The sequence below is a fragment of the Cucurbita pepo genome, chromosome 19 (genome assembly GCF_057944985.1).
Source record: "Cucurbita pepo subsp. pepo isolate OVF chromosome 19, ASM5794498v1, whole genome shotgun sequence".
Lineage (NCBI taxonomy): Eukaryota > Viridiplantae > Streptophyta > Magnoliopsida > Cucurbitales > Cucurbitaceae > Cucurbita > Cucurbita pepo.
Window position 1 is genome coordinate 8,932,548 of NC_141816.1, and position 10,553 is coordinate 8,943,100.

General features: G+C 33.4%; 2 protein-coding genes across 2 annotated transcripts; one reads left to right on the top strand and one right to left on the bottom strand.

Annotated features, from left to right (window-relative positions):
- The first annotated feature begins 1,501 nt into the window (after positions 1 to 1,501).
- Positions 1,502 to 4,107, top strand: LOC111782241 (NAC domain-containing protein 90-like). The gene is made up of 3 exons (XM_023663074.2): positions 1,502 to 1,681; positions 2,715 to 3,007; positions 3,726 to 4,107. The coding sequence occupies exons 1-3, from the start codon at positions 1,513 to 1,515 to the stop codon at positions 3,933 to 3,935; spliced, it is 672 nt and encodes a 223-aa protein (XP_023518842.2). The 5' UTR covers positions 1,502 to 1,512; the 3' UTR covers positions 3,936 to 4,107.
- Positions 4,108 to 5,550: 1,443 nt separating this feature from the next.
- Positions 5,551 to 10,124, bottom strand: LOC111782302 (vacuolar protein sorting-associated protein 55 homolog). Its single transcript, XM_023663160.2, has 5 exons — positions 8,289 to 10,124; positions 8,147 to 8,198; positions 6,231 to 6,270; positions 6,076 to 6,160; positions 5,551 to 5,933 (listed from the first exon to the last, which is right to left on the bottom strand). The coding sequence occupies exons 1-5, from the start codon at positions 8,447 to 8,449 to the stop codon at positions 5,750 to 5,752; spliced, it is 522 nt and encodes a 173-aa protein (XP_023518928.2). The 5' UTR covers positions 8,450 to 10,124; the 3' UTR covers positions 5,551 to 5,749.
- Between the last annotated feature and the right edge of the window lie 429 nt (positions 10,125 to 10,553).

Here is a 10,553-nt window from a genome sequence, read left to right on the forward strand (position 1 = left end):
TTGAAAAAGAGAAAAATCTAATAATTATTTAAATGCAATGGTAAGATAAAAATTTCATTTAAAAGGTTTAAACTGATTAAATAAAAAAAAAATTGAAGTTTATATATTTTGACTTTTCTTTTCTCAATTTAATATTTATATATATTTTAAAATTTTCAAATTTAATTCTTTACATTTTAGAATTATAAAAGGCTAAAATATTAAATACAAAAATAATATTTAGCAGTTAAAAATTGATGGGACCTTTTTTTGCCTTGTAACGCCCGTCAAAGAAATGTCTCAGAAGCTTCTTTTGTGACAAAAAGTTGAAAATCCATTAAAATCTCATTCATTAACATCACTGTATTTATCCCTACCAATAATGTACCTTTCCTATTTTCTTTTTTCCTTTTTTATAAAGATAAAAAAAATGGTTAGCATCCCGACATTTTCATACGTTCATAACTTCAACACACCCGACATAAAAGATAAATCAAATTATTTTAAAAAATTTAACGAAACATAATATATATTATCAAATATTAGGACAAATTTATAGATATTTTCATTGACGTTCCTCTAAAATTAAGACCTCAATATTTTTATATATATAATTTTGAAAATGTATATATTTCTTATGTAAATATTATTATAATTTGAATAAGCAAATAAATTATAACAAGAATTAAATGTGAGAATTATGTTTGAATTCTTGGCGACTTTGATCAAATGGAAAAAATGTTGAAGTCAAAATTCAAAATTCAAAATATTGTTTGAATATATGAATTTAAGTCTCTTTACTATTTTTCAATTGAATATATTCTAAAAGTTTCTATTTTATATTTTAATTATTATTATTATTCTTTTGATAACTTATTATTTGATTTAATTTAATTAAAAAATGTATATTTATTTTAATTTCATTCTTATATTACATAAATATTATTTTTATTTTCAGTAAAAAGTGGAATTGCAATTAATTCTGATGTTTATATAATTTTTTTTTTTGAAAAGACTCCGATAACAACGGTAAAATTTGTTTGAATAGAGAACACGACATATACCGTAATTGCCACATAGCCTTCGATGCTTAACTCAGCACAAAAGAATCTTCGGTCGTCACGTATAATTTCATTTACTGGATTCGTCCAAACATTACTACATTATATCTACACGCAGCATCTCTTAATAATCACAAAACGACATACACAGAAGCGTTAACGACAGAATTTATCGTGGCGGTAGTAAAATTCGAGTCTTAAAAAATCTAAAATAAATCGACGATAGCAATAAAAAACAGATTAGATCACACGCCTCTATAATTTATTTGGACTAGTTTGCATGGAGAAAGAAGACAAGAACATATTTCCATTCAAGAGCATGGAAACTTCAAAGAAATACCAAACTAAAAGCCTTTCTTCCTCATTTCTTTAGGGCTATTGCTTCCTCATCCTTATCTTCATATCCATTCACCTCCATAGATATCTATATATATATATATATATATATAAAATTAAATTTTTATAGAGAGAGATGGAGAATTACTTGATTCCTGGGTTTAGGTTTTACCCTACTGAAGAAGAACTGGTTTCTTTCTATTTGAATACCAAGCTTGAAGATGGAAGACATGATTTGAAGCAAGAAATGGATCAAATCATTCCTATTTTGGATATCTATGATTTCAATCCTTGGGATCTTCCAAGTAATTTGTTCTTAATTTTTGTTTCAATTTGTTTTCAGTGAGCTATAGAGCAGAGACAGACGGGGAAGAGAATCCCTAGCTTGACACTGACTTTCCAACTTCCTTGCTTTAGAATAGATTAGGGTTTCTTGAATAGCTTTCGAACCCGGAAGTTTGAATTCGTTCGGGTTTGAAAGGTTTCTTCTTTTATCTCGTTTGGTTGGAGCTCAAACGTTTATGAACTTAGAACTTGTATTGTATTTGGGTTTGAAAGATTTCGTCTTTTTAACTTGTCTGGTTGGAGCTTGAATGTTTATGAACTTGGAACTTTTATTGTATTTGGGTTTGAAAGATTTCGTCTTTTTAACTTGTCTGGTTGGAGCTTGAACGTTTATGAACTTGGAACTTTTATTGTATTTGGGTTTGAAAGATTTCATCTTTTTAACTTGTTTGGTTGGAGCTTGAACTTTTATGAACTGGGTTTGAAAGATTTCATCTTTTTAGCTCGTCTGGTTGGAGCTTGAACGTTTATGTACTTAGAACTTTTATTGTATTTGGGTTTGAAAGATTTCGTCTTTTTAGCTCGTCTGGTTGGAGCTCGAACGTTTATGAACTGGGTTTGAAATATTTCATCTTTTTAGCTCATCTAGTTGGAGCTCGAACGTTTATGAATTTAGAACTTGTATTGTATTTGAGTTTGAAAGATTTCATCTTTTTAACTTGTCTGGTTGGAGCTTGAACGTTTATGAACTGGGTTTGAAAGATTTCATCTTTTTAATTTGTCTGGTTGGAGCTCGAACGTTTATGAACTGGGTTTGAAAGATTTCATCCTTTTAGCTCGTTTGGTTGGAGCTCGAACGTTTATGAACTAAGAACTTATCTTGTATTGGTATTGGGGTTTGAAAGATTTCATCTTTTTGCTCGCTCGAACATTTATGAACTAAGAACTTATCTTGTATTGTATTGGGGTTTGAAAGATTCATCTTTTAGCTCGTCTGGTTGGAGCTCGAACGCTACCTGTTAAGAGATGGTGTTAAATTCTTGGTTTTTGTAGGGTATGCTGGGGAGGTGTGTAAGAGAGATAAAGAGCAATGGTTCTTTTTCATAGCAAGGCAAGAGAGTGAAGCAAGAGGAGGAAGGCCAAAGAGATTGACAACCACAGGGTATTGGAAGGCCACTGGTTCTCCAAGCCATGTTTACTCTTCAACCCATAAGACCATTGGTCTTAAAAAGACTATGGTTTTCTACAATGGAAGAGCTCCCCATGGAACCAAAACTGAATGGAAGATGAATGAATATAAAGCTATTCATCCTTCTTCGTCTTCCTCCGCTACTCCCGTTTTTCGGGTACGATCGTATTTTAGGGTTCCATTTGATAACAATTTTGTTTTGTTTTTCGAGCACGAATATTGATTGTTGTTCATATTTTAGGATTTCGTTTGATAATGATTTTGTTTCGTTTTTCAGATACCAATACTAATTGCTGTTAATATTTTAGGGTTTCGTTTGATAACCATTTTGTTTCGTTTTTCAGGTACCAATACTGATTACTGTTAATATTTTAGGGTTTCGTTTGATAATGGGTTTGTTTCGTTTTTTTTATACCAATACTAATTGCTGTTAATATTTTAGGGTTTCGTTTGATAACGGATTTGTTTCATTTTTTTTGGTACAATACTGATTGTTGTTAATATTTTAGGGTTCCGTTTGATAACAGGTTTGTTTCATTTTTTTTGTACTAATACATGTTGTTAATATTTTAGGGTTTCATTTGATAACAGGTTTGTTTCGGGTACCAATACTTATTGCTATAAATATTTTAAGATTTCGTTTGATAGCAATTTTGTTTTGTTTTTCAGTTACCAATACTGATTTCTGTTAATATTTTAGGGTTTCGTTTGATGTTGCGTAGGTCTAGGGTTTTGCATGGTACCATTTGCATTATTGTATATATTATTAAAACAAAAGGTTGCTCCTTTATAATATTTCTAAAAAAATATATTTATATTATTTATTTGGACAGTTTGAAACATACTTTTAACTTTGTTTCATTTTGACTTCGTAGTTGAGACAAGAGTTCAGTTTATGCCGAATCTACAGAAAATCCAAGACTTTACGGTCATTTGATCGACGACCCCAACCACGTGAACTCGAGATAGCTCAATCCACTGCAAAGGCACAAGCAGCAACAACTGAGCTACCGAGCGGTGCTAATGAACCTAACCCAACCTTAAAAGCTCCATTGACGGGGACCATGCTGGGCGAGAGCTCTTGAACCATTGCAGAGACCAGTAATGAGCTTAACGTAGAAGCCATGACGGATGCTTATGAGCCCATGTGGGACTGGGAGCTCCTGAATTGGTTCTGAAAAAAAATCCATTAAAAAAATGGTAATAAGGTTATTAAAAGAACCAATTAATAGCTATTAAGCACTAATTTTATTTAAATTTGTGTATTTTTATTTCTTTAATATAAACTTATTTATATTGGGATGGAATAAATATATTTTTAATCTATTTTATTTTATAAAATAGTTATACCCTTTTTTTTAAAAAAAAATTATAAACATAACAAAAAAAAAAAAAAAAAATCCCATTTTTATTTTTTTTTTCTGATTTTATCAGTTAATATATCTGATTTATTTTATAATATATATAAATAAACGAATATATTTCTTATTTGGATATCAGCAAACTAATATACTCGTAATTATTATTTATATTCCTGGACTTAATTTAAATAATTATTTATTTTTTAAAAATACAATATTATAGAGAGGATGATAATATATCCTCGTACTGTTAACGTATAGTTTATTAATATAAACTTAAAATTTATTTAAAACACAGCATTGATATATCAATAATATATTAGTATCCATTCATAATGCATTTTAAATAATATTATTGGCGTATAATATTGAGTATATTAAGTTGACTAATATACAAAAATTTTTGAAAAGGGTAAAATTGGAATATTAGGAAATTTTGAAAATTTTGCTATAAATGTAAAATAAAATTAAAAAGAAAGCTAGATTTGCAATTTTTTTTTGTAACGTCTTAAGATTAACCTAATTATAATGTATTTGAGTGATATATAATCACTCTTATTGTTTATTAGTTAAGCTGATAATTTTCCGTTAACAATATAAATTTTTAAACTTTTGATCGAGAATATCATAATGTTTTAATCAGTTGAATTATGTTCAAATTGGTATTATCATCCATATATATATATATATAAATTTAGAAATGGAATGAAAAAAAAAATTAAAGAAAATAGAAAAGTGAAGTCAATTTGGTTCGTGGTGTTAGAAGTCTCCGTGAGTTGCTGATGGAGACAGACCAAAAAGGCAATGAAATGAGTGGAAGCTTCCTCACTCACTCTCTTTCTTTCAATTATTGGTCGTCTCACTTGACTCGTCCTTTTGATCGACTTTAGTGATAGCAATTAGAGCTATGCTCAATTGAACACGATTAACTTGTGATAGTAATTAGAGCTACGCTCAATTGAACACGATTAACTTGTGATAGTAATTAGAGCTATGCTCAATTGAACACAATTAACCGGTGTTAGATTTATAAAATTATGTTTATAATTATGTTAGGATATTAAATAAATACGTCCAATTATTTTTATATGAAAATTTTCTTTTAGTTTAATATTACATGGAATAAGCTAGAAATTTTGATCTCTTGATAATGGTACATGGAACCGAGTCTATTCAATATTTCTACCTCTCGGGAGTCTCTTCGTAGGATACTTGGCTAAAATGTGATATGTTAAACGAAAACCACGCATTAACAAAAAGTGTAACTTATTTGTATAAAAGTACATTCAACGACAATTATTTCAGGAACTCGAGCATTTCAACGTAAGCGAAAAGAAAATGAAGAAAACGGGCACTTCTATTATCATACATTAGATTGATTTACAACTAAGATACTTCGAGCTCGATCTCCCTTTTCCAGTGCTAAGTTTCATCTTGTTATACAACGTCTTGAATCAACTGTTAAGAAGATCACGCATTAAAATTCAACAGAGGAAGTTTTTACATTCATCCTAGCACTGATTTGCTTCACTAATGGATCACCAATCATCTTCAAGGCTAACACGGTGGAAGCACAATACGGTGCAAACAAAAATGAAGAACGAAACGAATTCTATGAACATGGCTCCTGTGTCGATCATATGAGCATGCCTGAGGATAATAGGAATTGCCAAACTCCCCATGGTTGATGCCCCCGTTAAGAATTTAGCAGCACCGATCCATCTTGAAGTCGCAACGACGCGCATACACGTGTTTGAATGAAGGGTATAAGTTAGACAATGAAAACAAGGACATCATAGTTCTAAAACAAAGCATGACACAAACATATCTTGATTACATGGATGAATGCTTAAGAGATACTCACCCTCCGCCATCTCGACTAGTCAAAAACTGCGTTGACCCGCCTCCGAAAAATAAACAAGGCATTGGAACAAGCACATACATCAAAGCTGCAGAGAAAACATGATTAGTATGTTCATTAAAAGCTATCTAAAAGGAAACAACAAGCTTAATGCTCACCTGATAACAGAGGCCACCAATTGTTATATAGGGCACAAGCCTGCCATGATGATAACAAAAACAGATGAACAATGAATAATAAATGGTTCACAACTTGTCTAGTTTATAAAACATGGAAGCTTTTTACAGGGATCATCTCAGAAAAAGAGTCTTTGATTAGTGCCTATTGCCTGCTAGAATGGGTTTGTTGTTTGTTTCTGATCCTTTAGTATGGTCATTGGCTTCTAAGATAAGTATTTTGATGTTTCTCCAGTTTTAATGGATCTTTTAATACCTAAGATTAATGCTTTTAAATTTTACAGAGAATTTAATCCCGGCAGAATGATAAGAACCTGAACCTGAAGAGAATGCAAGAATCAGAAGGGTAATACCGCATTATTATTGAGTGTGTACTTTAGATTATATATTTTTTTAAAAGAAAATTAATGATTAGAAGTGTGAGATCCCAAGTCGGTTGGAGAGGGGAACAAAGCATTCCTTATAAGGGTGTGAAAATCTCTCCTTAGCAGACACGTTTTAAAACCGTGAGGCTGACGGCGATACTTAATAGGCCAAAGCGGATAATATTTGTTAGTGGTGGGCTTGAGCAGTCACAAATGGTATTAGAGTCAGACACCGAATGGTGTGCCAGTGAGGACGCTGGCCCCCAAGGCGGGTGGGTTGTGAGATCTCACATCGGTTGGAGAGGGGAACAGAGCATTCCTTATAAGGGTGTGAGAATCTCTCCCTAGCAGACGCGTTTTAAAATTGTGAAGCTGATGGAGATACTTAATGGGCCAAAACGGATAATATCTGCAAGCGGTGGGCTTGAGCTATTACAAATGGTATTAGAGCTAGATACCGAATGATGTGCCAACGAGGACACTGGGCTCCCAAGAGGGGTGGATTGTGAGATCCCACATCGGTTGGAGAGGGAAACGAAGCATTCCTTATGAGGGCGTGAAAATCTCTCCCTAGCTGACGCGTTTTAAAATCGTGAGGCTGACAGCGATACTTAATGGGCCAAAACGGATAATATTTGCTAGCGGTGGACTTGGGCTGTTACAAATGGTATTAGAGCCAAACATCAGACGGTGTGCCAATGAGGACACTGGGACCCCAAGGGGGGTGGATTGTGAGATCTCACATCGGTTGGAGAGGGAAATGAAGCATTCCTTATAAGGGTGTGAAAGTCTCTCCCTTGCGTCGAGAAGGTGTACAATTCTATTTTGAACTATTGAATGAAACTACAAAATCTCTCAACACCTTCATTGAATTGTGCGACACAACAATAACCTTAAGTGTGATGCTTGAGAACTCTAAGGTGATTCTTACAATCCCTATCTGCAACCTCTTACAACTTAATCCTACAGATTGCTATCCTACAGACAAATTCTGGATCTACTTTGTTTGTTTCTTATCCTGCATCAACTTTTGACATCAAACCAACATGTCAGGTAGGATATCAAAAGGCAATGTCATCACTCGTCATCGGGTTGCTATCCATATTCTTACTCCTCGAGTCCAACCGTAACCACACAAAGGTAATTAATAGGTAGATAAGGAAATATATGTTCTCCAACCTATGCTCTTTCAGAAGACCAGGAACAATGTTATAAAACATATATTAAATTCTAAACTTGAGATATCTTTAGATTACAATAATACTTAACCACACCTTTTTCTGCTACTTTACAGTGATTAAAAGCTTCGTCGTAAGGATACAGTTACTCTACATACGCTTCATAAACTAGTTATAATTTTTTTTTTAAAAAAACATGTGGATAAAATCTAAATCATTAATTTGTGCTAAATTCTGTCAGAAGAGCTATAAAGTTTAGGATTCGAATCAATACTATCAAACCAATTTATTTTACAGTGACGCAGCAGAACGAGTACTATAATATCAGTAAGATGTATGAGTGTACAAAGCATACCAAGATCTGTAGCAAGATGCTTGATGAAAACATAAACGCAAGCCCAGCTAACCTGCACAACCGAGAGGTGGGGGGTCATTTACGTTTTTTCATAAAGTTAGGTATCAGAATTAAGAACTAAGTAGTGATAAATTTGACTTACACTGCAGATATGATGAGATTCATCCATGTTCCCCGAACACCACGAGGCACCACACAAGGAAGATCAAGAACATTAGTTAACATTAAATTAAGATACAGAATGTCAAAATGAGCAACAAATGGACCAATGGTTTGAATGAGACTCCAACAGTAGTGGTACATGATAATGAGCAGCAACCATGATCATAACAATTGACAAATATACTAATATCTTGAAGCTAGAGAAAAGGGTCACTTCATATCGACTGGCTGAGAATGATTTTTGATCTAATTCATGGGTTATTAGCCATGGATTTTTTTCCTTCATAGACAGGCTTAGGTTTTGCAATCCCAAGTGAAAATCAGTTTAGGATCGTGGGATAATTTTGAATCCTATATCAAGGGTTTTGCATTTTCTTGCCCCATAGGCCCTATAACTATCTATAGGAAGAATAAATTATGTCTTCGTATAAATTATTTAAAGACAGAGGAAACATATAACAGTCTAAGCCTACCGCTAGCAGATATTGTGAGATCCCACATCGGTTGGGGAGGAGAACGAAACACCGTTTATAAGGGTGTGGAAACTTCTCCCTAGCAGAGACGTTTTAAAAACCTTGAGGGGAAGCCCAAAAGGAAAAGTCCAAAAAGAACAATATTTGTTAGCGGTGGGCTTGGGCTGTCACAAATGGTATTAGAGCCAGACACCGTATGATGTGCCCGCCAAGAAGACTGAGTCCCGAAGAGGATGGACACGAGATGGTGTGGCTGTAAGGATGCTGGGCCCCGAAGGGGGTGAATTGGGGGTCCCACATCAATTGGAGAAGGGAACGAGTGCCAGCAAGGACGCTGGGTCCCGAGGGGGTGGATTGTGAGATCCCACGTCAGTTGGGGAGGAGAACGAAACACCCTTTATACGGTTGTGGAAACCAATTAGAGAAGGAAACGAGTATCAACGAGAACGTTGGGTCCCGAGGGAATGGATTGTGAGATCCCACATCGGTTGGAGAGTAGAACTAAACACCCTTTATACGAGTGTGGAAACTGATTAGAGAAGGGAACGAGTGCCAGCAAGGATGTTGAGTCCCGAGAGGGTGGATTGTGAGATCCCACATCGGTTGGGGAGAACGAAACACCCTTTATACGGATGTGGAAACCTCTCCCTAGGGTATTTTATAAAAAAATTTAAGGGAAAGTGGACAATATCGGCTAGCGGTGGGCTTTGGCCGTCACAAACCAAAACTAGGACATGCTAAGTTCTTTTGTCATTTACACATGCCACTTCTCGACCCATCTCAGTAAAACTCAAGAACATCAAGATCAATGAAAATTCAGCAGAAACTAGCAGTTCCTATTAGGCACAATTTTCCCCAAGCCACCTTCATTCAAAACTCTAGCAAAAACGATGCATTTTACATGGAAATAAGAGATCAAACATAAAACCCTCGACAAATTCACAATAAAATAAAACTTCTCTTCCCTAAAACCCCCAATTTCGAACAAATAAAATGTCAGCGAACGAAAATCCATCCTCGAAAAGCAGGTATAAAACTAAGCTAAGCCACATGTTTACCCAGACAATCTCAAATTCTAAATCACCCAAACCCAAATCGACTAGAACATTAGATCACCGAAATTCAGTTCAGTAACATCCTTATTATCGCAGAAACACAAATTATTATTGAGCATCGATGTCTAACTTGGAAACTGTACCTTCCAATGTCATCGTCATTAATAACAAGCTAGAAGTTCCTGCAGCAGTGATCCGTGAAGATTCTCGCCCCCGATCGCGACGAAGAAGGCAAGATTTAAGCTTCTGGCCAAAGAGGGACTTTTATCGCTTATTTTATATGCCTACGTTTCTTTAGTTATATAATAATCTAAATTCAGCCTTCAAAATTTTAACAAATAACAATTAAATATGTATTGTAAAAATTATATTTTTTAATATTTAACTCCATTTGCAAATTAATAAACTAATTAATTTCATAATAAAAATTAACATTTAATTTTGATTAAATTTCATATAATAAATATTAAATTATTTATACACAAAATTATTATATTAGGATCAAGCATCAAATTGTTATTTTATGAAAGTGAACAAATTATTTTATATTATAAACTTATTTTTATCCGATTAAATTTAAATTATATACGATAAATTATATAATAATTATGAAAATATAGTAGTTGTTATTGTATCTATAATTTTTTTCTTTTTAATAATTTTGCACTAAATAAAATGGATTTTGGCAAATAATAATCTGCCTTTTTAATTATGTGT

What these genes read in the sequence shown, in the direction of transcription:
- LOC111782241 (XM_023663074.2), top strand. Translation starts at nt 1,513, where the DNA reads ATGGAGAATTACTTGATTCCTGGGTTTAGGTTTTACCCTACTGAAGAA. An exon ending in CAATCCTTGGGATCTTCCAA is followed by an intron (nt 1,682 to 2,714) that starts GTAATTTGTTCT and finishes TGGTTTTTGTAG; the next exon opens with GGTATGCTGGGGAGGTGTGT. An exon ending in CCGCTACTCCCGTTTTTCGG is followed by an intron (nt 3,008 to 3,725) that starts GTACGATCGTAT and finishes TTGACTTCGTAG; the next exon opens with TTGAGACAAGAGTTCAGTTT.
- LOC111782302 (XM_023663160.2), bottom strand. Translation starts at nt 8,449, where the DNA reads ATGTACCACTACTGTTGGAGTCTCATTCAAACCATTGGTCCATTTGTT. An exon ending in GCATCTTGCTACAGATCTTG is followed by an intron (nt 6,271 to 8,146) that starts GTATGCTTTGTA and finishes TCATCATGGCAG; the next exon opens with GCTTGTGCCCTATATAACAA. An exon ending in ACTAGTCGAGATGGCGGAGG is followed by an intron (nt 5,934 to 6,075) that starts GTGAGTATCTCT and finishes TGCGACTTCAAG; the next exon opens with ATGGATCGGTGCTGCTAAAT.